A 27,345-nucleotide genomic window follows, 5' to 3' on the forward strand; every position below is an offset into this window, starting at 1 on the left:
AGGGTTACTAAACATTTTAAATTTTTCCCATACATATGTTCGTTTTTCTGTAAATTTAACAAATATATGGTCTGTTCCAGAACTGCAAGAATCTACTAATTTTTACTATTTTTTCCGATAACATAAAGGAAAAAATGCTATCGTAGTAAAAAATAGTAGCTTCTTGCAGGTTCTGGAACAAAGCAAAAATGTTTAAGAATGTACCAAACATATTCTTCTTCTTCTTTATTTGCATATTCGATCTCCGAATATAAGCGACCAATACAATTATATATCATTATTTGTTACAAATTTTAAGGTATATTCATATATTATTCGTGATCTCCATAAAAGCTTCTCTATTTCTGGCTTCACTCAGTAGGAATGAGAAATTTTCAATGCCGGTCCATTTCAGAATATTGTCAATCCATGATGTTTCTTTCCGTCCTCTGGATGGCTTCCCTTCTATCGTTCCACCGATTATGGTTTGGAGCAGCTTGTATTTTCGGTTCCTCATTATATGTCCAAGATATGACACTTTTCTTCTTTTTATTGTTGTAATTAGTTCACGTTCTCGATTAACCCTTGTCAGAACTACTGAATTGGGTATCAAATGTGTCCATGGGATTTTTAGGATACGTCGATAAATCCACGTTTCAAAAGATTCTAGTTTCTTTATGTCAACGGCTTTTAGCGTCCATACTTCTGAGGCGTACAGCAAGACCGACCAGACATAAGTTTTAACAAATCGAATTTTTGTTTCCATGTTTATGTCATGACTGCATAAGACATTTTTGTATTTGAAAAATGCACCTCTCGCCATTTCTATTCTGCATCGTATTTCTTTTGTGTTATCCCAGTTTTCATTTATTTTGACGCCGAGATATTTAAAAGTCTGTACTCTATCTATATGTACATTATTTATTTGTAATTTGGTTGTTTCTTCGTTTCTGGATTTGGATATAATCATATATTTAGTTTTTGGGATGTTGATCTTTAACCCATACTTTTCGCTACAGATATTTAGACGAGTCAGAAGGAATTGTAATTCTGACAGGCTACTTGCAATTAACGTGGTATCATCTGCATATCTGATGTTGTTGACGAATGTTCCACCAATATATATGCCTTTACGAACGTTAGAGACTGATTCTTGAAAAATTCTTTCGGCGTAAATATTAAATAGTAATGGTGATAGTATGCAGCCCTGTCTAACTCCTCTCGATATTGCAATGGATTCTGTAAGTTCTCCATTAATGTCGACTTGTGCTGTTTGGTTCCAATATAGTTCCTTGATACACTGTAGTTCCTTTCCTTGGATGCCAATAGAAATGAGGATTTCCACCATTTTGTCATGCTGTACGGTACCAAACATATTAATGATCGATAATATAAAAACACTTGCTAATGATTGTTTGCGACTGACAAACAAGTGCCACAAAAGTGACAAAAATTCTGTTCTTGTTGTTGTTTCGATTACAAATTGGTCACTTAATGCTGCTTATTTCGTCGGTCGTTAATAATGAATGGGCGTGGCATGCTGCTGCTGTACACAGCAATTTACCATTGAGGAACAAGAGCCGAATGAAATGCAACGATTGTATGGAAGGAAGGGAGCGGACTGTGAGACACGGTGGCTGCGGTACACAATAATGTGCCATTACGAGACGAATCATGCAGAACAGCAATTAAGTAACAAGCTACAAACTTTTTTCCTATGTTCGAGCTAACAACCAGAAAATGACATGCCAAATAATGATTCATGAAACAACGAAACAACAACAACAAATTAAACTGAAATTAGATAAAAAAGACATGATAGCAACATAATTAGCCAACAACAATATACTCGCTACATCTTTCTCTTTCTCTCCCTCGTGCTTCTGACGAATTTTCATTGGCATGCGCCATATTGGATTTGTAATTGGAAGGCGGAGTCAGTCTTTTGTGTGTGACGACAGAGCAGTGTGGCGCTTCGATGGTGGTGGTTATTGTGTCAGTGGCGGGAGCCAATGGACCTTTGCAGTTGGGATATTCAACAATGGGTGTGAGTACGACAAATACATTTTCCATTTGCTACGTGACGTGTGATGTGAGCAACGCCAGTACAAACAACGGACACGTTTAGTACACCGAAGACCTTAAAACGGTTCACTTGCTTCGTGTATGTTTGAGAGTGTGTCAATATTTGTGTTTTTTTGTTAAGTGGTCAATTCTAGAAATGTGTTAATAAGAATAGATTGATTGGCAATAATAATTACCTATAGAGCGATTGTAAAATATCGAACACCTACATCTGGTAGTAATTCACCTGTGTGTCAATATTTGTGTGATAATGTGCTAATGATAACTTACAATTTATAGTAAGGGCAAGATCAATCAAACAAACCAAGTCCAAAAACATAACAATTAAAATAAGTGATAAAATGGAATCAGATGTACCAACAAAACTTGGCAAGTTCCCGACACCTTTTTCTATTGAAAGCCTTATTGCCAACCAACATCAAACTGCTCATGACAACAACAACAAACCCCTTGCTGAAAGAAGTAACGAATTAACAGATGAACTAAGTGCTAGAGCAATGGTAGCCTCATCCGCATTGGGATTAACCAATTTTCCTCTGTATAATCCATGGTTGCACGGATATTTTGCCCAGAACCACGATCGGATATCTCAGCTGTTAGCCGCCAATGGAGGAGATTATATGAATAATAGTAATAATAGTCTGATTGAACAGAATTCTAAAGATTCGGCAAATGAATCAAATTCACCACCGCCAATAAAACCATCGACAGATTTTGGAAATTATATGAATAATACCCGATTTCTAATACCAGCAGCTGCTTTCGGCTTAGGGGCTATTCCGCCATCTGTGGCACTTAATGAAAGCATACTACAGCAATCGGCAAATCTTGCAAATGATTTGACATCACGCCAAAGACTAGCTGAAATAATGGCGAATGGCTTGTCAACGGAGAACGTTCAAAATTTGTCAATGAATTCAAGATTTGATACCACCGCTTTAAATAAGTCATCTAATAATTCGAATTATAATCGTCATCGTAAAGATTGTCCAGAACAACAGTCTGAAGAAAGTTCCGTAGATGTTGTAGACGAAGATTACGATTGCAGTGGTGATTCGTGTAGTGATATTAGTCTGACCATGTCACCACAAAACTACAGAAGTGAAATGGATAAAAATAAAGGTATGTTTAGAGTTGACATAACACCCGAAGCTTTAAATTGATATAATTTATGCTTGTTGATCTATCTGTTCATACTCAGAAAAACGTCCGATGCCAAGTAAGGTGTTGTCATTTTACGACTTAAATTTGTTTTACTCTACATCATTATGAGGGGACGGTATTGCCCAGCCAGCATTTGATCAAAAATTGATTAACTCACTTGTACGATCAGAACGGGACTCGAAAGTGACTCCCTCTCATGATTAAAAAGAGTTAAATTTAAAATACAATAACAAAATGTATAGCAATCGAAAATAGATCATTGAAGCCTGTAAAATCTGACTATTTTTTCGTTATTTATTGTCACATTTTGATCACCTGAAGATTGAGAAATGCTTAATAAAAAGAGGATCATGCAGTTGTTTGAAAACTAATTAGAATTAAATGTCTTCTGATCAGATTTTGAACAGATGGGTGACTAAACACTGATTGTTTTGTTTCTTCTTCTTTATTTACTCATCCGTTATCCGGATATAAGTGATCGTACAATTCATTTTGTTTTTTAATATTTATCGCATTATATTTATGTTATAGTATAGTGGTTGTCAGCTCTCTGTGTCTTGCAGCATTCAGCAGATCAGTTTCGTCGGTATAACCTGTCCAGTCCATGATGTTTTTGAGCCAAGATGTTTCTTTTCTTCCTCTAGCACGCCTTCCATAAATTTTTCCTTTTAAAATTGCTTGTAAAATGTTGTATTTATTGTTCCTTAATACGTGTCCAAGATATGCTATTTTGCGACTTTTTATTGTTGTTATTAACTGCCGGCTTACATTCATCCTTCTTAGTACTTCGTCATTAGAAATTTTCGCAGTCCATGGTATTTTCAGTACTCGCCGGTAAATCCACATTTCGAAGGCTTCCAATTTTCTTTCATCAGAGGATTTGAGCGTCCAAACTTCTGTTCCATATAGCAGCACCGACCAAATATAGCATTTTATAAAACGTACTTTCGTTGTTACGTTTATGTCATGGCTTTTCATAAGTTTGTTGTATTTACAAAAAGCATCTCGCGCCATCTCTATACGACTTTTAATCTCTTTCGAGGGATCCCATTGGTCGTTTATTAGTATCCCTAGATATTTAAAAGATCGCACTCTTTCAATTTCTGTACCTTGAACTTTTAAGGTCACATCTGCATGGGGATTTTTTCTGCTTATGACCATATATTTCGTCTTCTTCATGTTTATTTTAAGGCCATATTTCTCACTTACACGTGCAAGTTTCTCCACAAGTTTCTGGAGACCGGATATACTTCCAGCCAGTAACGTGGCATCGTCCGCATACCTTATGTTATTAATTATTTTCCCATGAATTTTTATTCCGACGTTTTCTCCTTCTAGCGTTTCTTGGAATATTTTCTCTGAATATACATTAAACAATAAGGGAGATAGAAGACAGCCCTGTCTAACACCCCTTGAGATGCCAATTTCTTTTGTTGGTTCTCCACTTACTTCAATTCTTGCCGACTGATTCCAATAGAGACTTTTTATGCACATAAGTTCATTGTTTTGCATTCCTATATCATGTAATATTTCCATTAATTTATCGTGTTTGACGGTATCGAAAGCTTTTTCGTAGTCAATAAAACACATGAATACATCCTTCTGGGCATCCCTACATTTTTGTGTTATAATTTGGATGCAGTATAGTGCTTCTCTTGTACCCATTCCTTCTTTAAACCCAAATTGGGTATTTCCCATGTGTGCTTCACATATTTTGTATATTCTACTATGAATAATCTTTAGAAATATCTTCAAGGCATGACTCATTAAGCTAATGAGTCTGAAGTCACTGCATTGTTTTGCATTATTTTTCTTGGGTATTGCGATGAAGGTTGATTTTAGCCATTCTTGTGGATAGTTTCCAGTGTTGTATATGTAATTAAAAAGGTTGACTAGTAGGTGTATATTGCTGGAATCAATAAGTTTCAGTAATTCTGATGGGATTTCGTCCGGTCCTGTAGCCTTTCTGTCTTTCAATGATTTTATAGCGCGTTCTACTTCGCTCTGCGTTATAGGCGTCCCTCTTCTTGGAATTTCCGAATCATCCTCATAAGATGATCGTTCGCTATCAGTAAAAAGATTGGTAATATATTCCTCCCATATATGCTTCCTTCCCTCCAAGTCAAATACAGCTTCATTGTTTTTGTTAATTAGAACTGGATTGGTTATTTTCTTTCCATATACTCCGGCGGCTTCCTTTAGCTTCTTGTGGAGGTTAAAATCATCGTGTATACTTTGTAGAAATTGTTTTGTTTAGTTGTATATAATTCTCATATACACTTTCTTCATAACTTTGATATAAATGTCAGAAAAAGGTCGAAAATGCATTTTCTCCCGACAAAATGCGCTCATATTCCAGCTTTCTAATCGCGCAGTCGGATAAAAAAATGAATTTGATAAAAATGTTGGCTGCGTATACCGTCCGCGTAACTGCCAAAAGTCGAAAGTAACAATTTCATATCATCTGTCCCATTTTCCGAAATGCCATTTCTTTGGCGGGATCGTTATTTTTTAACGTAGAAGCTTTAAAATTTGCAGGAGCATGTATTTTAGTTTTATGTACTAGATTCATTAAAAAAACGAATACTGTTTTTTTTTTTTTTTTTTTTTTTGAGATACGACTTCGGACATTTATGATGACGATATGTAGGTTTCGGCTCAAAAATTTGTAACACATCGTAGACCCACATTAATACAAACCAAAATGAAGGTCTCAACGTGAGGTGAATCGATCTGGATATGTGTCTGCCCACCTAAATCTTGTACATACGTTACAGGTCGCATATTTGATCAGATCGTAATGACATTTTCGGTTGAGATTATGGGGTCACATAGAGGATAAGGTCTATTCATCATTTGCGTCGTTCGCACTAGTATTTAGGGGTCGGAGTCACAGAAAAACTTCTGTCCCGGAATTGCCATATTCTTATGTGAATATCCACCTTAGCTTTAAAATGCTAATGTCTTACTGTTAATGACCAAATACCAGAATTATTGCAACAAGCGCTAATCTATGTTATCGATTATGAATTAGTAGATATTCATTCATGACCGACAATCGAAACAGTTTACAATTTTATTTTTGCCATATTTATACCCTCAGCATTTCATCGAAATAATGCTTTTAGACCCCAAGTATGTTAAGACGAAATGTGTTTCAGACAATTTGGAGTCGATTTAGCAATGTCCGCCCTTTGTCTGTCTGGCTGGTGCGCACGATAACTCTCGAACGGATGAACCGATTTGGTCCAAAATTTGGCTTTCGTTATATTTTGTCCAAACTTAGTTTAAGTTCGAAGATGGGTTATATAGGTCTACCCCTTCCGGTACCTCCCTACAAAAGTTCGGAAAATGTGTGCGCTATATATTTTGTCCAAACTTAATTTAAGTTCGAAGATGGGCCATATTGGTCCACTCATAAGTTCAAAAATGTTCGGAAAAATTGTTGGTACGATAACTCTTGAAGGGAGTGACCGATTTGGTCCATACTTTACTCATCTTAATAAATTTACAAGATATAGATCAGTAGTGGGATTCTGTAACTCATTTTTGCTGCTATCGATAATTGTCGGTAAAATTAAAATGCTTATAATTTCGATAATTAACGAAATTTTTCGGCAAGTTAACGATGAATAAAAAGTAGTCGCTAGCCTCTACCGACACAAACAGTGATGCCAACTTTTCTTTGTGGTTTTAGTCATAATTTTGCGATTTAATTTTACCGATTTTGTCGGTTACTCAAAAAATGAGTTAGAGAATCGCACTACAGGTTCGAACATGGAGTATATTTGTCCACTCCTTCGTCTACTTCCCACACAAAATTTCGGATAAGTTCACTTTAACTTGCTCTCTCAATTACGACGGTAAAAGTTTTTTTAGGGGCAAGTCCATACTTCTTGAGAAAAAAGCCCTATGGCACCATATGTAGTGGATGGGGGGCACGATTACTCTCGAACTGATCACCCGATTTGGTCCGAAATGTTACCATCGTCATAATTTCAGTTCGTAGATAGGCTATACCGGTCCCCAACCTCCGGTACTTCTCCCGAATATTTAAAAAAATGTAAATTAAATGATATGCACGATATATTTTGAGCAAATTTGGTCCAAACTTTGGATCTCCGAATATTTTGTCCAAATTTAGTTTAACATACCCTAAGATGTGCAGACCTTAAACTTACAGCGATATTATGTTTTCCGTGGAGAAGTCCATGCTTCCTGGTATACTGGTTCAAAAGTTATACGATGACCACCTGAAATGACTAGTGGGATCTATATATGTCGAAAAGATATAACTCCCAAAATAAGATCCACTTCCATAATAGATATGTCGGTTCAATCCTTTACGTACCTCCTCTGCAAGGCTTTTGAACTTTAATCCTAATCCACATTTTCATCCGCAAGTTCAAATGTCCAAAAAATACCACAAAATACTGAAAATAAATTCGATCTGATGATTGATGAAAGTTTTAATTACGGTACTTTTTTACTTGTTTCATTATAGTTTTAATTATATCTCTTCCATAAAAATTTGATATCTAGTGAAGGCCCACTCATCCAACCAACAGAGCAGGCCACATAAGTAAGTGGATACATGAAGTTCATTTTTGATATTATCAGCTTAGTTGTAATGTGTTTTACTCGGTCTGGCGACTTTGGCAGGTTCTTTCTCAATTATATTCATAGTTATACACAGAGGAAAGTCGATTCAAAATCAACACCAACATGAGCGTGTCCATTAATATAAAGACTAGGAAGAAGTCTGTTTTATCAACTCTCTTTTGGCGTCAGGCTTATTCCCATGTCGATGGTCAGACTAGCAAGGTTTCTTGAAACCAATTTCGATAAAGTTTCTTTTCAAGTTTCGTTAGTGTCCACACACGTTAACGTGAAATTTAAGATTTTTGCGTGTCCTCTTTATTTTACCATTCGCGTTTGTTGTGTTTCTCATACCAATAAAAACAAAAAAAAGACAAATAAACCAAAAAAAACAACATAAAATAATTAACATTAATAATTAAATTAATATTAATAGTTAAATTTTCACTATTTCATTAATTAAATGTTTTAATTAAATCTTTTTATGTTTGTTTTGTTGTTAACGTTTGCTTGAGAAAATAAAAATGAAAGAAAATGGAAGAAATAATCTTGCAACGAAAAACAAGAAGAGGCAACATAACAAACACAGAAAACCATGTACATGGGTTTCACTACTTCATACCCCTCGCCTATAAACTTGACGTCGCCATGTTGAAATCGTGCTAGTCTGACCATCGACCATTGAACTGCGTCCGATTTTCTTAAAAAAAAACGCTGGTCAAAAATAAAAATATAGGTATATAATAAAATATATGGCCTGTTCCCGTACTTTATAAAGTGATAAAAGTTGTAAAAGTCGTAAAAGATTTTCATATAAATTTTGTGTACGGGAACGCAAAATGTGTAAAAGTGGTAAAAATTATAAAAACTTTTTAGTTCTGGAACAGAGCTATAATTTTACACAAAAACCTCCCAGCAAAAATTTGGTAGGCACATATTATTAGTTCATACATTACCGAGTAATGAGAGCTCATTACTCTCCGCTTTACCATGCAATACATATATAATGGCTAACACATTTGTACTTACTTTACTCATTACTAAGTAATGCGCACGGTCACCCGCCTTGCACGCAGAAGTTCGTGGGTTCGATTCTCCGGCTAGGCAACATCAAATTTTCAACGGTGGCAAAATACCCCTTAGTAATGTTGGCGACATTTATCGTTCGGACTAGGCGATAAACTGTACGTCCCATATGATTGAGCTAATCGGGGTGCACTCACTCATTGACATGAGAGAAGTCTCCCTTGTCCCGCCTAGGATGTTTGTGGAACAATTATTATTATATAAGTAATGTGTAGGGTAACGCACATAGCGTGTAGTGTATCTGGTTACAAATTAGAAGTTCGTGTGTTCAAAACCAGCGGAGAGCAAACTAAAAGAAAACAAAAATGTGGAGTGTTGAATTTGAACATAAATCCACCTCAACTGTTCTATAAATAGAACGTTATGTATGTTTTTTTTTTTTAATTTTTTTTTTTCGAATATCGATGTGTGGTTAAATATGTACTTAAGAAACATACTTAATACCCCGGTTACACTTAATCGGATTAACCCAGTGGGTTTGGGTTCCAAATGTCAATTCCATAGCGCAAACGTCAAATAAATCCTCATGAAGTGGGTTAACCCAACAAAAAACTCTAATCGTACTATAAGGAATTACTACATCTCCATGTAAAAATATTGACCTTTACCGTCAATTGCAAAAATTTACTGAATTAAGTCATAACTTGGTAATTACTTGCTGGCCTTTTAAATGTCGTTAAAATGAGTCCATTGCATGTAATTATGAAATGAAACAATATATTTTTTTAAATATCTATTTATTTTTTGGAAATTGTAATGAAAGATATACGAAACGTGTTAATAATAATTCAATAATTTTTTAGTAATAATTCAATTGTCACAGTAACTTTGCATCAATTCTTAAAAATTGTAGTGTTTTTTACCAATATCAATTTACATCAGCTGCTATAGACTGCTAATTTTTGTATATGGTAATTTGTCTTACAGGTACATATATTGAGATTTTTGTTGATTCAGAATGCCAGAATCGTATTGTAAAGCTTTCCATCCTGGCGTTTAGAGTCTTGATGTAGTGATAGTAAAAATATATAACTAAAAATAACTAACAATTTCGTAGAATATTTTGATCTAATACGAACACATTTTAAACGAGACTTTACCGATTGAAAATGGACCAAATTAAATCTAAAGACACCTTTAATGACCCACAGAAGACATTTTTGTCTTTGCATGATTCTTCTCAAATAATAGCTGTGTCTGGTTACCCTAAAATTTGTAACAGTTTGTACCAATTGTTGCTGGAAGTCGTCTGTTAACACAAAAAACCAGCAAAAGAGAGCGATTCGAGAGAGACATTTTGACAGTTCTTTCACTGAGAGCTTGCAAATTCTTGCTGGACAAATTTCTTCTAGCAAGCACTTGCAAGCTCTTCTTCTTCCTGAAAACAATAAATCAGCCGTTTTTAGTTTTTGTTTGATTTATGTTTGTGAACATTAAAAACAATTTTATTGTGGAAGTAACATAGTCTAATTGTATTGTTTTATGGAGAACAAATTTGTAAAGTGGAAAAATACTTTTTTGTTTCATTTTCTTTTTTATTTTTAATAAAATACAACGTGTTTGCTTCCTTTGTTGGCGGACAAATTGTTCTGTTTTGGCAAGTCAGCTGATTGCTTGCTGGTTTTTGCTGGGAAGGTGTCTGTTTACTTTTTACAATTTTCTAGCAAAAGAGAATAAAAACCCCTTACTCTCTGAGAAAGTTCTTGCTGGACAATTCTTGCTGGGAAAGTAACCAGACAGACTTAATATTTTGTGGGACAATTGTGCATAAACTCAGATGAAGTATGTATGACTTTAACCCTAACATTTTATAAGAGAAGGGACCCGAAAAGACCTCTTAATTTCATTTCCTTTTTGCTTTGGCCAGGTTTTCAGAAAAATTGCCACTGTACATTGTTGCTGTTTTAATATTACATTAAACTAATTTGTTTGTGGAGAAAATTCGGCATTCTTCGCCAAGGGGTAATACCCCGTTTATATATAACCGGATTTAACAAACCGACTGGGTTTTAAATGTCAATTCCATTGCTTATATTTCAAACAAATCCTTATAGGGTAAGTGCACCTAATGTCGGCATGTACCAGTACTCGGCACCTTTTGGATTTGAACTCAAATAACTAAAAATTAAGAAAACAAAATAGGAAAATAATCTTAAAAATTCTTCAACAATATTGTCAGCTAACTTTATATAAAATTTCATTGAGCTAGGACCAATTATTTTATCGAAATTTAAGTTTTTGTCAGTGAGTGTTTTTCACCACAACCCAAAATCCATGTTTCTTAAGAAAAAAATTGTGGAGATGTTAACCTTATAAGCTCTGTAATTATTTTAAAATGAAGAAATTTTCCACAACATTTTTGTTATATAGGTAGAGAACAGTTAAAAGAACACTTCAGAAAAAGAAATTTTTAAAAAATATTTATAATTGTGCAATTTTTGCTGACGCCGACTTTAGGGACAAAAAAATAGAAAATTTGCCTGAAGTCGGCATGGGGTTATAAACATTGATTTTTATCGATTACTTTTAGCTAAAAATTATAAAAAATACTAAAGAAATACTTTAAAGGATAATTAAAAAAAAATAGTTTCAATTTGAAAGGAACTTTAGCGATTTTAAGCAATATTAGCCATGATTTGAAGTACGTACGTTGTGGGGTGCCGACAACTGGGTAATAGATGCCGACTACTGGTACGAACTAATTTATTTAAACAATATGTTTAAATTCCCTTATTTTTTGAAGTAAAATCAATAGAAATGTATACAATTAAACTAGAAATGTATAAATAACTAATGTTCTGTAATGGGCCAGCTAAGTAAGTAAGTAAGTATGCATTTTTTCTTTATTTAAATATAACATGCCGACTACTGGATCATATCATGCCGACTATTGGGGAATGGTGCCGACTACTGGTGAAAAAGCAGTATTTCACTAAAATTGTATTTTTTGCATGTTGAACAGAAATAATCAAAAAAATTGTTTATATAATCTAAAACTACACAAAATAACGAATCAAAACAACTTAAATTTAATTTGATTGGATATTTAGACTCGGAATGACATACGGCTGAAGATACGAGAATCCTTAAAGTGCCGACTACTGGTGCACTTACCCTAAAGAAGGTTAACCCTACAAAAAGCTCTAATATAAACAGCATATTATGCAGGGAAGACTTTTGATTCCGAGTCTGGCCTTAGTGTATACTGAATTATCCACTGATCTAGACGAAAAATGCAAATTAATTCGTTTCAATGACAATGTGTCCGAAAACTCATCATCAGTACTGAGACACAGACGATATCACAAGAAGACAAACAACAAAATTCATAAACGATCCATTAAATGTGAATTATGAGCAGTGAATAGAGCGTGGGGCAACGGATAACGTCAAACAACAATAATAATCGCCTAAATGATTTGGTTTTAAATGTATCCGTGCATCATTTGCGTCGTTCGCACTTACACGGATGACTTGTCCGGGGAGTTACTTTGGCAGAGATTTATGTATGTATATCGCATGTTTGTGTGTTTGTGCCGGCATGCCACTGTCATAATCCAACCACTAATCACCATCAATAAAGTTCATCACAGCCCACAACGTCCATATGGAGTGTATAAGGATGTTCATACCCACCAACATCCCCACCACTTTCCTGAGGGTTGACTGCTATTAACATTGGACCACAAATGTCCCAATCTTCATAGTATTGTTGTCGACAATCCGACGTCTTTTTGGCATCAACGTTGTTGTAGTTCTTACAAAAGTAAATTGTTTTGTTTACTGATGTCTACATTCTGATTCCATCGCGGCAGAGGGTGGGGGCGGGCATACGCCGGCAATATTTCACGCAGTCATTTATAATTCAGTTATGAATATTTAATTTTTTCACCACACAAAAACAAATTCAATCAATTCGTTTTGCCCCATGCTTCTGAATGAGTGTCTTCTATGTTACAAACATCCATTTAACCACTTACATACACATGCTTACATACATTCACACAAATGTTTGTAACAAATTCTTTGAAATGTATTTATAACGCTTACAATTACATCCTGCAGGATATAAAAAAAATTGAAAATGTTTTATTAAACAAAGATATGCTTGGCGTTGAGTGCACAATGGGTTAGCAAGTTAGATTTGAAGTGGATTGGAATAAGACCAAAAGGCATAATCAATTTAAATCAGTATCGGGCACTTTCACGCTTTAAATTTTATATAAACACATTCAAAATCTGAGAAAGGCAGTTCGTACCTACGGTGCTAAATTAGAAGCGATTTAACCAGATTTCTTGACAGAAGCGATGTCTCAAACTAAGGGGTCGATTGTGGATAGCAAGTTGCGTTGCCGACAGTAAATTTAATCATAGACATTTCCATTTCCGCATTGAAATCCATAATTTTTTACAACTAAATTAATGGCTAAAGGACTGATATCAGATGAATTTGACATTCATATGTACATTTCTTTCGTTTCACTTATTTTATGGGTCTATCTTGTATTGCCACTAAACTTGAGTTGCGTTGTCAGTTGTCTACGGAACTGAGACGAAATGTTGTACCATGAATGTCAACTCAACTGGGTGGTCGATAAACATGTTATCGATCAGTGTTTTTTCAAACTATTGACCTCTATTCGCCAAAAAAAAAAAAAAACATTTTAAAAATAATTGCGCTTTGGATAACTCTTTTGTGTATTCTGGACAATATTTTAATATTTTGGCTGAGTTTTCGAGCAAATTTGGAAAACAACCCAAGATTGGAATATAACCTGCCCATTGAATCTTCGGATCGTCAAGTTTTATTTGCTGTCCCAAAAAATGATAAGTTCGGTGGAATTATTTTTTGATGATGAAGAAAATGTACAGGGCATTGCATCTATTAGAAGAAATTTGAGGGACAAATCGAATCCATTGGAATTGCCATCTGCACTGTAAGCTGATGATCATGTGGAAAGATCTGTATTTATTGTGATGGACCACCACCAGTGTCGTTGAAGTTTTTTTTATTTTGAGGCATTTTCTTTTTCAACTTTGCTTTAAAGTGAATCCAGACTCTGTCACTCTTCAGGTGTTCGTGTTGGAGGTTCATGGCTGTTTAAACTGTCCGAAGTGGACCTCCACGCTTCATCCGCTGTGGCTTTGGTTTCACCAAAACTCCCGAACTCCTCGGGCTAAGTTTGGATTTTCAATCAGTTTATCAATTAATATTTCGAACTGCTGCTTTGTCGTTATTTTCACCATATTGATACACAAAATTAATTAATGATGCAAAGAATCAATAATTGTTAACAAAATGTTTATTTTTCCTTCTATTTTACTTCTTGTTTCTTCGAAAATGTTCACTGCAACTGAAAATTGGTGGTTGCTGAAAAACAGCCGCTCCCTCAACTGAGATTCGCAACTTCAGTTGAGAGTTGCCATACGTGGATCAATTTTGACAACTGGCAACGCCACTCAACGATAATTGTTATCGATGATCGACCCCTTAATTGTATGATTTTCTTTTCTGACAACGCAACTAAAGTTGAGTTGCTATAGCATGGATGTATCCATAACCGACCCTTAATTATCTGTGTCGGCTTATTGGACAATTAAGAACAGTCCGTCATGTTTAGTCTGATAATTTTTGCATTTTTGGATACACTTATTTGCAAAATATGAAAAGGAGCAAACATTTCGGTTTCCAGCAATAACAATGGGACGTATTATTAAATAAGTATTTTTATTTTGATTTCCTGCGCCAAGCAGTATTTTAAAACAGGCTATATAATTAATTGCTGACTAGTACAGCGTGTTCAGGTCTGCTCTAAAAAGAATTTACTTAGCAAGTTGAAACTAATGGCATATTTATACATAACTAGCGGACCCGGCGAACTTCGTCTCGCTATTAAGGAATAAAATTTCATACAAAAACTCAATTTTCGATTTTTCCAATTTTCCGACTTTTCCAGGGGGGTTTTTCAAAAATTTTCTTCCGTAAAGACCTTCTCCTCGAAAATGCGAATAACTGACAAAAAATTTTACAGAAATCGGCCTAGCCGTTCTCATTTTATGAATTACTATACATTTTTTACACCATTTTTATATATACATAATAGATTCACTCTTAATTTAACTTCAAAAACTTTTGTATTTTCTCCACAAACCATAAACACTCGACCATTAATAGGTCTGTCTGGTTACTTTCCCAGCAAGAACTTTCTCGGAGAGTACGGAGCTATTATTCTCTTTTGCAAGAAAAATGTAAAAAGTAAACAGACACCTTCCCAGCAAAAACCCGCAAGCAATCAGCTGACTTGGCAAAAAAGAACAATTTGTCCGCCATTAAAGGAACCAAAGCAAGCAAAGTTTTTGTATTTTATTAAAAATAAAAATTAAAATGGTCCAAAAAAATTATTTTTTCACTTTGTAGCATTGTTATCCAAGAAAACAATACAATTAGGCTTGCTATTTCCACATTAAAATTGTTTTTAATTTTCACAAACATAAATCACCGAATAATTAAAAACAGATGTTTGATTGTTTTCAGGAAGAAGAAGACTTGCAAGTGGTTGCTAGAAGAAATTTGTCCAGCAAGAATTTGCAAACTCTCAGTAGTAGAACCAAGAAGAGGACACACAAAATTCTCAATATTTGCAACTTTTGACAGTGTGTTAGTAACGTTGTATGCACGCATGCTGCAAAACAAAAACAAATCAAAACATTTGTGTGCTCTTTCGTTGCGTTCGGGTCGTGTGTGTGTGAATTGCCGAAAAACTTCGTAACTTTAACAATACCAAAGCACGACCTTGCTCTACATCGACTTCCATACTCGATGGTCAGACTAGAGAGGTTTCGTGAAAAAAGTTGCCCTTAATTATTCGTTCCACAATCGACTTCTACACTAGAGTAAAATTGGGAAACTCGACCTAATAACGCCAAAATAATGGGAAAGTTTCGTATGAAAGTTTCAGCGTGTGGCTTTAGAGTAATAGGGATAGGTAAGTAGTTCTACTAAGTTCTACTAAGTAGAACTGTCAAAATGTCTCTCTCGAATCGCTCTCTTTTGCTGGAATTTTGTGTTAACAGACGAGTTTCAGCAACAATTGGTACAAATTGTTACAAATTTTAGGGTAACCAGACAGACTTAATGCCAACAAATCGAAGGTACTTTCCTCATCTACAAAATTAGATGGCGCTAACTTGCATTCTATAATTAGAATGGCAAAATGATGAAACTTCTCAGAAGATCGGCCAGTCAGACTACTTTTGACAACAAACATAAAATAATTTACATTAAGTCTGTGTGGTTACTTATTATTGTGATTTTAGTATTATTATATGAGGCGCTCAGCGCCAAAACGGCCTAGCACACATGTTCAAAAAAATCAAACTGTCTATAAAGACGTAACCAGAACCTCTTAAAATACATACCAAAAAACTCCACATTGCGTTGTATAACACTAGACTATACTATCTGGTAAAACAAAGCAAAATTGAGTTTTTTAGTATTTATTTCAAAAGGTTCCGGTTAGATCTATGTAGCCACTTTGATTTTTTGAGCATGTGGTTTAGGCCGTTTTGGCACTGAGCGCCTCACTGTGCAACACGAAAATTATTAACCATATTCTGACACCGCAGCGTGATAGAAGACGAAAAATAAGAAGATACGTGTCCCGGCGTTTTTCCCTATCACTTCAACTTTGTGAAAAAAAGCCAAAAATGTGAAAAAAGCCAAACACTTTTGAAAATATTCGATTTTTATAACTTTTTCTCCGATTACGGTCCACAGATACCGAACCGCCCAAAAATTAAGGCTACAGTCAACTACAAAAATGTACCTAAGATTTCAATAAACAACTTTCTAGAACATAGAATAGGCCTTGGGTATAAAATAGCCCATTGTGCAAAACTCTATATTTTTCCGGCCGACAGAGTTATAACTCGGCCACAATTCAATTGTTTCTGTTTTGTCTGTATCATGCATTCTCGAAATGAATTGCCCGTCATCCATGTCCACGTCTTCATTTTGTGCGGTGGCTTGCTTGCCTTTTTGTGTTCAGCATGAAACTGTGAATTATGTGAGTCAGTCCGAGATTGAGTTGTTGACTTTTACTTTAAGTAGAGTTTTCTCTGGCAAGTTGTTGTTGATGGAAGGGTGGCTGTGGCGGTAGTGGTGATGGGTGGTATAATGTTGCTGCTGATGGCAAAGTGTAACGAGTGTGTCAAAATGTCAGTTGTTTGCGTTAAAAGCGTTTACACTGAATTTGACTTGACTTGATTTTTTACAGTTTCACATTTATATTTGATTGGCATTAGACATTGGATTCTTAATGCCATTTATGTTAATTTTGCCCATTGCTTATTGTTACATTTCTTTTCTACACTTATCCGCAGTAAAAGTTCATAATTAAATATGACATATTTCAAAATTTCTTGTTATGAAAGCATTCATAATTTACAAAGTCGCCCCTTACTATCTAATCGCTAACATTTGATATAGAATTTTTAATGTTATCCTTCCTTACCTTCGTATGGTGGTTCCGAATATAAAAAACGAACTGGGCAAATCTATTTACAAAAATTGTCGATACAAGTACAAGGTAATCCGCACACTTCTTAATCCATACATACGGACCGAGCTTGTCCCTTGGAATAGTTTTATGTTATTATTTTTTTAAATAAATTATATTTTTCGTTAATTAGTCAGGATCTGCAAGTGACTATAAACAAAAGGTTGGTGCCGAAAGTACTGAAAAAATTGAGGCATGCATTTACATATTTCATCTGCAGGAATTGAACGCGATATAACTGGAAGTGTTTATCTGAAAACTAAACATAAATTGCTTCTTAAATCCTTCAAGGACCGATTAGATGAAACCTTCTATTTAATATTGCATTAGAGCCTTTTATTCAAATTAGAAGAAATTAGAAGAAGAACTGCATACGACGGCTGCCATCCGTATCGTCAGATGCTTGACAAATGACTGCAAATGTCTGAAGTATTGTGTTTCATAACGCCGTAATACTTAACAGCTGCGAATCTATGTATTTCAAAACGTCACAATTGCTCATTTTTAAAGCAGGTAAAAAGCAAACATGTATAATTTTTATTTCTGATGAATTTAGTTGCATTTTCGAGGAACAATGCATGAGTGTGCAACAGAAATATTTTGAGGAAGTTAAAAAACTACAAAGTATCTGACGATACGGAAGTCAGAAAATCCGTCAAGTGCGTTGGTGGAAAATAAACTTTGCGATATTAAGAAAAAAGATACAAATTGATGGACAAAATAATAAGTACATTTTGAAAATCATTAATTAATATTAGTGTATTCAATTTTGTATACCCTCAACATTTATGCTAACGAGGGTATATGGGCAATATTATTGAAAATTTAACATCGTTGAAGCCAAGGTTTACCCCTTTATAACTCGCGAATAGTGGTTGTATATTGTACAATTTAAATGCTTTTGGATAAAATGAAATGTTTTTAGACTTGGCAAAAAATATTGGGTTTCAAAGTTGATTTGCGTGGAAGCTGTGGCTATATTTATGTTAAAAAATGGGTAAAAATGGGTTGAAGCCAACGTGTATTTTTTTGTTTTCTCTCGATTTGTGATTAAACCACACTTTTCACGATTTTCCTGTTAAAGTAAAAGTAGAAGGCAACTAAATAAGGATCATCTCACTAGTGTATAACTTCTCAAAATTTGATCTGCGTCTACCATTAAATGATGCTGACATTTTGAAGCCAGATTTTAAGTGTTTTTTGAAATTTTCTTATAATTTCGTTCCGCAAACAGGTTTTTCAAAAAATCATATATAGGAATGAAGAACTCACGATTCTGATTTATTTGATATATGTGTCGTGAATGTAGCCTATACAGCTTCAGAGAAATCTGTATCCAAATACGAAAATTTTGTGCGAACAAATTTCTAAAAATCATATTTTTCGGGCCTAATTTTTACAATTGTCATTCGATTTACTCGTACTTGATTGCAAATTTTTGATTTTTACGTTGCGGATCTAATAAATCTATACTCGTGAAATTCCATCTACTAAAACGCGAGATACGAGAAATTCCAAGGTAGGAAAATCACCTAATATTGTTTTTGAAAATATCGCGCATTTTGTCGCGTATTCTGTCGGCCGCTTGCACTGCTATGAAAAAACTAGTGCTGCATCTTCCTTTTTGCGGAAACAGAGATTTAAAAACTTCACTGATAAGGGAACTACATTCATTTTATCCCAAAAATAGTGTGTGATGCTACATCCACGGTTCTTGACTGATTGCCTTGAAATAGGTATATATCGATGCAGATTTTCATGGTGACACTAAAACCGGATGCGGAACGAAATTGTATGAACTTTGGGAAAATTAGCGATGTTTTATAGGTTTTTTAATGCTAAGATGCAGCCGATGCTACATCTTAGCGTCCAAATTATATTTCGAAAAATATATACAAATTAAGAGATATGGTCTTGCTGTACATGAAAATCACATGCGGACAAAACGATTTTGATAATTACGCGATTTACACATATTTTAATAATGCATATAAGTTAAAGCGGTTTATTTGAACTCTGTTTCCGTTTAAGAAGTCTAATGATTTATTTCAACAACCCGATAACTTTCCTCAATGGGAAACCTTCTATGTGAATGTAGATAAAGCAAAATCCACCCATTTTCTTGGGAGTTTCAAGAAAAATAAAAGAAGTACTCTTATAGAATTTTTCCAATATTTTCGACTCTAGAATGCGTGTGAAAACTATTATTCCAAACCAAAATTAGTTTTTTGTAACACAAATATGTGCTTATTTTGGCTATAATATCCTAACTACTATCCCGATGATTATAAGTTTGGTCTCATTTGATTCCCCGTGAAGTCTTTATTTAAAACTGTTACTTTTCGGTAATTTTTGACGGGTATATGGAGCTATATTTTCAAAAAATTCGGATTACATTTAAAATTTTGTAAATTTTTTGTAAATTCCGCGAATGCTGAGAAACATTTTACAAATATTATGCAATCTACTTAATGACGTCACTTCGTGATAACTTTTTAGTGACAATTGTGCTCAATAAAATAATTAGCGTGTTTATAATAATTTTTTCTTAAAAGCAGAAGTAAAACCGCGATGACATGTGTCCGCAACAACCAAAAATTTGCTCGCTAACGGATTTGTACTGGGGAATTTTTTCTTAACCTATGTACCAAAAATCGTTAATGTAGCGCGAAAAGAAAAAATTCAATTTTTTGGAAATGGAATATGAAATAATTGGCAGTTTTGCCCATATACTCGTACACTTTCATACGGGCAAAATGTGCCTCATCGAAATAATGGTTTTAGACCTCAAGTATGTTTGGACGAAATCCGTTTCAGACAATTTGTTATGTTAAAATTTTAGTGGATTATGTACAAATATCTAATATTTTGGTTAGATTGAATGTCTTTAGGAAATAAATGAAAGAAACAAATCCATTTACAGTTGAACTTCGATTATCCGTGAATCGATTATCCGGGTACCTCGATTATCCGGGATAGAAAAGAAATGTTGGTCTTCTTTCCATTTCCTATATTTTTCGTTATAAACTTTATTATCCGGGAGTAAAAGCACACTTTCCAAAAAATTTGATTAAGCAAACAAGAGGTAAACAAAAGAAAACTGGAAATTCTCCCATATTACACAATTTGTTTATTAATGGTATCACAAAAACCATGGGACAAAGTCAATTCAGATGAATCTGATGATGGTATTATGTATCCTTCTAAAATTTTGTAGATTACCTTGAGAAAATATAACAAAAATTACTGACTCTATTATTATTGTACAATACTATGCCATTTTTACTTAAAAATATGTTCAAAAAATGCATAAAAACATTGCCTCCGTTATCCGTGAAAATCGATTATCCGTAATGCCTCCGGTCCCGACCATCACGGATAATCGAGGTCCGACTGTATTAAGTTATTCCGCCAACAAAAGCTTTTTTTATAAAATATGGCAAAATTCATATTCGAACAGGTGGCAAGTCTTTATTTATGTCTAAACGGGATTTTTTAATGTAATTTTTTAGTTTTTTGTGGTTTACGATTATTTTGGCCCGCGGTATAAAATATAAACAAGTTACATCAATTATTACCAAAAAATAGTCATGGAAAGAAAATCTAAAGAACTTTCCCTCTCAGAAAGGAAAATTGTTGTAGAAATCGGAAAAGTTTTAAAGCGCGGTCCTTCCACAATATACTACGTGATTTTGAATTATAAACTTTATGAAAATATCTAGAAATATGCGTCGGGCTAAACTTACGAGAAGACACTGCTCATTTCTACGACGGGAAATTCTCAAGGATCCCACTGTAAGTGCCGTAAAATTGGCTGTAAGTTTGGAAAAAGACTTTGGAATTTCCGTTACACCACTAACTGTGCGGAATTACATCAAAAAATTGGATTTAAAAGCCGTTATGCTGTGAGAAAACAATTTATAAGTGCGAAGAATAACAGCCTGTTTCTGTATGTCGAAAGGAAAATGTGTGCGAATGAAACACTACCAAACTCGTGGGTGTGTTTCATTCGCATACATTAGGTTGTCTTTTTACGTGATAATTTGTAATAATTATTACAAAATGTTACTAAATGCTGTCTTTTTACTCAAAAGTTCAGTAAAAGAGAGCGAAGTGAGAGAACAAGTTTGACAGTTGTTTGCTGAGCAATTGCTAAAAGTTGCTGAAAGAATTTTTCCCAGCAACCTTTAGCAAGTTCGATCAGCTGTTTTTTAATCATCTGCAAATGGTCAGCTGCTCAATGTTTATCTTATTTTTTGTGGAAAAATACTATAAATATTACGATTCAGGTTTATTTATTGATTATTTTATTAATATATTAATTATTTTATATTTATTTTGTTTAAAATTGAAGAACTTTTTCATTGCTTTGGAGTTATTTTTTCGTTCATGCATTGGCGCCAATGTTTCTGTTTTGGTTATCAACTGTTATCTTGCTAAAGTTTACTAAATGCTGTCTTTTTACTTTTTTCTCTATTTTCGTATCAAAGAGTAAAATCTCTCTTACTCTCTGAAAAGAAGTTACTGAATAATTATTGCTGAAAAAGTAAAAAGACACAACTATTTTCGTTTCGACATGCAGAAACTGGCTGTAAGAGAAGGTGGCTTGCGTTTGCTAAAACATGCAGAAGCATGGATTTTAACTTCTGGAAAAGTGTCATATTAACAGACGTGAAAATATGGCGAGAAAAAATACAAGCTTGTCACGCCAAAATCCAATTCCAACCTTCAAGCATGGTGGGGGTTCAGTTATGGTATGGGGTTGCTTTTCCACCGCACGGGTTGGCAATCTGCATTTTATTGATGGAATAATGACTCCAAAGGATTATATAAACATTTTGAATAGGAATTTGAAACCAAGTGCGATAAAAACGGGAATTTGCGAGGATTTTATCTTTTAAAAGGATAACGATCCAAAGCACACCGCTCTTAATTCCCGACTTGGGATCATATATATTTGTCCAAAATACGTGAAAACTCCCCCTCAAAGTCCCGACATCAATCCTATGGAAAATTTATGGTCCATTTTTAAAAGAAAATTTAAAAATTACGAAATTACGAACGTTACAGACTTAAAGAATGCTTTAGAGGCGGAATGGTTAAAAATATCACCAGAATGGAAGAAAAAAAACTAGTGAAATAAATCTATGCCAAGAAATCTAAATGCTATCGTAAGGCAAAAAGGATATCCCGCCAAATATTAATATTAGTCATAAGCGTCAATATTCTTATCTTGTTTTAACTGCTTGACTGTTCGAATTTTGTTTTCCATTGTAAGAAAATCCCGCCATCTAGTGGCTAAAATTAGCTTTAAGTAAAAAATGCTTGTTCTTTTTCTTTTAAAATTAATAAATATGCATGAATTTATCAAAAATGCTATCATTATTTGTATATTTTACCGTATTTTCGATTTTTGGGGTTTGTTCGAATATGAGTTTTGCATACTGTACATATGCAATCATTTTTGACAATGAGATGTTTCGAATTGATTTCAATACATTTTCTGCGAACAAATCTAGAGAGTATATCTGAAATAAGAGCCCCAACTAGTTCTTGGCAGTTCCTATTCGCATTATTTTTAAAGTTCCCCCAACGTTTTTAACCTCAATGTGCCGGTGACTTCAAACATAAGAACGGTTGATACTAAACCATTTTCCGAATGAATATTTTACAATTTAAATTTTTATACAAGGTGGCGCGAAAGTAATTTTCCGAAGTTTTTTGGCTGTAATTTAAAAAAAAAAATGAAAAACTTTGATTTTCCTTGTGGATTATTTTTATTTGGTCTTTTAATTTTTTTTACATCAAGTCGAGAATATGATATCAGATAAATGGCCGCCGCCACAGTTTATTGTCACTTGAGCCCTTTTTATGGCATTTTACATAACTTTGGCCAAAACTTCCGGCAGATATTGTCTTTAAGATCTGAAAGAGTCTGAGGCTTGTTGACATAAACCCGCGACTTCAAAAAGCCCCACAAAAAGAAGTCTGGAGCGCCTCATCACTCATGATTATTTTTGATGAAAAATCATCTTCCTCTTGGTGGTGATTAAGGATGGATTGATCGTATGTTAGACGCGATTGGCGGGATTCTCGGCTACAGCAGCAATATTCTCTGCAGAACGGATACTTCGGGGTCTGCCATGCCTGGCAGCATCTCGTGTTGTGCCAGTCCCTTCGAAGCGAGCGGCTAAACGTGCCAAAGTCACCGACCGATTATTGGTCAAATAAATAGTCACCAATATTCCGCGTTCGGGAGCAGTGTAGCTTAACATTGTTTATCAACGTGTATTTCGCATGTGTTTACTACACAAATATCAACACAGAACTGACATTAGGGGCCAATCGCAAAAATTATAGCATTTTCTGATAGGAGGATTACTTTTGCGCCACCTTGTATAAGGGAAAATTTTTGATTTAAGGGTATTATGATATTTTCCCCAGACCATGGGAAAAGTAGTAGGAGATGGCAACCCTGTTAGGATAACAAATGCAAATTATTCCAAAAATGACACTAACAGGCCCCAAAACTACAAATTTAAGGTAAAAGTACAGCTAATTAAAACCGATAAGACTACAATTTTTAATAATATTCCGTTGTTGCTTTTGTTTTGCCCTCCCCATTCTCAAGGATCGGTTAATATTGTTGTTGTTTTTATCCCATTCAACTACAGAAAAAACGAACAACTGGACACAAAAAAACTACATTTTAAAACATTGTAACGGATCCAAAAATTGAATTAATGCGTAATCCTGGATTTTTTTGCTATTGCTATGCGCAACATTGTACATTTTTATGTACATATTTACCTCTGCTTCGAAATTTCTCGAGTTCGAAATATTTTAGTTGCAATTTGTAACATTTCATTTGTAATTCGAAACATTTATGTAACAGTTTCCATCATATGTTGTTTATTTACAGCCTATAACCATACTGACAGTGAAGACTGCTCCGATGATGAGGGTACTTCAAATGGTCACAAAGATCCCAATAACAGCGGAGGACAAAATTCCAAATCGAGACGGAGGCGCACAGCATTCACATCAGAACAACTTTTAGAATTAGAAAGAGAATTTCATGCCAAAAAGTATTTAAGTCTGACGGAAAGAAGTCAGATAGCAACTAGTCTCAAACTGAGTGAAGTTCAGGTATGTAACCAAATACTCAACACACAAAAAAATGTATTGTAAGAACAGCAGGGCAGATTGAAGACACTTATATATCAGACGGACATTTATTTTCACTGTCTGCAGTCACTTCTTTCACGTTTGAAAGTTGTGCTCTCGCGTGATAAGTACAAAAAAATGAAAATGTATCTTGGAGATATGGCAATACACATTTATTTTCTACAATTGAGGCGTGATCTGTGTTTGCCTGTAAATAATAATAATAATATTTACATAAAATTTTATACAAAGTTGTACATTCTAGCTCATTTGCAGAGTGCTCCATATAGATCAGTTCTTTTTTTATTGAACCTGTTCGTTAGTTAATGTTGTTCATACTTTCATAGTTGATTCTTGCATAACTATCTAACCTTGATGATTCATGGTGAAATTTGGAGTATAATATTTCTTCCATTGATATCATAGTTCTGGAGTGAATATTTATACAACTACCTCCAACTATAAAGTGTTAAAGTTTCCCTTAAAAATGTTCCTCGGAGTGCCATCAGTAGTATTGAGCATACCTAAAATATAAACATTCAAAACACCGATACCACGTGTATCACATCATCAGAATCTCTCCAATTTTTCTTGTAGTAAAAAAAATAATATTTTTTCGTTTTTTTTCAGGTTAAAATTTGGTTCCAAAATCGTAGAGCCAAATGGAAACGCGTTAAGGCTGGTCTGTCATCACACGGTTTGGGTCGCAACGGTGCCTCTGGAACGAAAATTGTAGTTCCTATACCAGTTCATGTGAATCGTTTTGCTGTGCGTTCACAACACCAGCAAATGGAGAAAATGTGCCTAAGTGGTCCCAAGCCGGACTTAAGGAAAAAGATCACCTCCGATAACAGTGGTTTTGAGAAATTCAATTCCAATGTCGCAAATGCCAGTGCGCCTTTATTAACGCCAAATACGGGCAACACACCCGCCGTCGCCAACTCTGCTGCCGTGAATTTAACAGCTTTAACGGGTACCTTGGCATTGGCTCGTAGTATTTATTAGCCATCTTTGGTCTGTTTCTATTTGTGGTTGGCCACAGTGGATGTCTAAGTGTGGTTCTCCATTGTGTTTCCTTTTACTTTTTTCATTCTTCCTCCAATTACCATCTTATGTTTTTCTTTAGTATAGACTTGAATTTTTGTAAATATAAAAACTAAGAAACAATAAATTAAATAAAAAACAAAACAATTATTTATAATTTTGTTATGTAAAAGTCAAAAAAAAAATTAATATTGATGAAGCCAAGGCTTGCACTATAATGGCACGCCAAATATTGCAGTGTACCACGAAATATGACCATAGTCGGATCAAACAGGTGTTTTTGATCAAAGCTCAAAAATGTGGCTAAAACATTTAATTTGCGAGGAAGCTATGAACGCGTAAATGAATAAAACCAGTAGGAAAAGACCAAAGTCGGGCGGGGCCGACTATGTAATACCCTACACCAGTCGAAATATGTAAAAATGGAATAATTAGTTTTTAATTAATATGGAAGCTATACCAAAATTCGGGGCTATATCAAAACGTGGACATATGTCCATAATTCTTGGTGAAGAAGTTTTTTAATAACCCAAAACAAACATTAAAGTAAATTTTTTGAACTCATTAAACTCCAAATGGCAAATTGGAGCCATATTTGGTGAAAATCGTTAAAATACCTAAAATCGGGAGGTACCGTTATATGGGGGCTACAAAAAAAACATGGACCTATCTTAACAATTTGAAGTGGCCAAATTTCGTGGCCACTGGGAACCACATATGTAAAATTTCAGCTAGTTCAAGCAAAAACTGTGGCTAAGATCCCTAAAATACCTTAAATCGGGAGGTATCGTTATATGGGGACTATACCGAACCGTGGACCTATCTTGACAATTTTTAGTGGAGCAATTTCGCGGCCATTGGGAACCTCAAATGTAAAATTTATGCTTCATTCGGGAGGCCCTTTTTTATGGTGCCTATATCTAACTATGTATGTTGACAATTTTTGGTGGGCTAGAAATTGGGAGGTACTGTTATATAGGGGTTATAATAAAACATGGGCCTATGTTGACAGTTTTTGATGGGAGCCTTTAATGTCAAATAACTCCTAATTCGGTTAAAAAATTTAGCTAGAATCTTCAAAATATCGAAAATCGGTACATAACGTGGGAACTTCAAATGTCATTAACAGCTAGTTCGGAGGTATCTGGGCTATACGAAAATATGAACTTTAATGGACCGTTATATGGGGGCTATACCAAAACGTGGACCTATGTCCACAAGTTTTGTCATATAAGTTTATTGACATTTAAGAACTTTTTTTTTTTTTTTTTTTTTTTTTTTGGTGTAATTATCGTTGACCTTTGGACTTATTATCTTTTTGCTGTTTTGTTTGGCTTTCAGGTCAGAAATTGAAAAACAAACGATTTTTTTGTTTTTAATTTTTATTTATTTTTCCAATATTTCGATCATCGTCGATGATCATCATCAGGGATTTCTTTAATTTCAAATGAAAAACAAGTAACATTTAGTTATAAAAATGTATAAACAAAAATATGTAAGAAATAATTACATTTTGTATTTATCTGGTTTTACTAATTGCCACTAGACATTCTCACTTGATCACAACTGATTTTCGACTAACCAAAGTTCTTATGTTTCTCAATAATGTTTCGATATATTTGAGCACAGTGCTCTGTGTCTATCTTGTAGTTCATTCGGTTTT

General features: G+C 34.4%; 1 protein-coding gene across 1 annotated transcript; it reads left to right on the plus strand.

The window, feature by feature from the left end:
- Positions 1-210: 210 nt before the first annotated feature.
- Positions 211-25,826, plus strand: unpg (homeobox protein unplugged). Its single transcript, XM_073990445.1, has 3 exons — positions 211-3,186; positions 24,394-24,620; positions 25,269-25,826. The coding sequence occupies exons 1-3, from the start codon at positions 2,406-2,408 to the stop codon at positions 25,641-25,643; spliced, it is 1,383 nt and encodes a 460-aa protein (XP_073846546.1). The 5' UTR covers positions 211-2,405; the 3' UTR covers positions 25,644-25,826.
- Positions 25,827-27,345: the final 1,519 nt, after the last annotated feature.

This window comes from Musca autumnalis, unplaced genomic scaffold (assembly GCF_047663935.1).
Source record: "Musca autumnalis isolate F117 unplaced genomic scaffold, ASM4766393v1 scaffold_5, whole genome shotgun sequence".
Taxonomy (NCBI): domain Eukaryota; kingdom Metazoa; phylum Arthropoda; class Insecta; order Diptera; family Muscidae; genus Musca; species Musca autumnalis.

Coding starts and splice junctions, on each gene's coding strand:
- unpg (XM_073990445.1), top strand. CDS start 2,406: ATGGAATCAGATGTACCAACAAAACTTGGCAAGTTCCCGACACCTTTT. Junction 3,187..24,393: donor TGAAATGGATAAAAATAAAG/GTATGTTTAGAG, acceptor GTTTATTTACAG/CCTATAACCATACTGACAGT. Junction 24,621..25,268: donor TCAAACTGAGTGAAGTTCAG/GTATGTAACCAA, acceptor GTTTTTTTTCAG/GTTAAAATTTGGTTCCAAAA.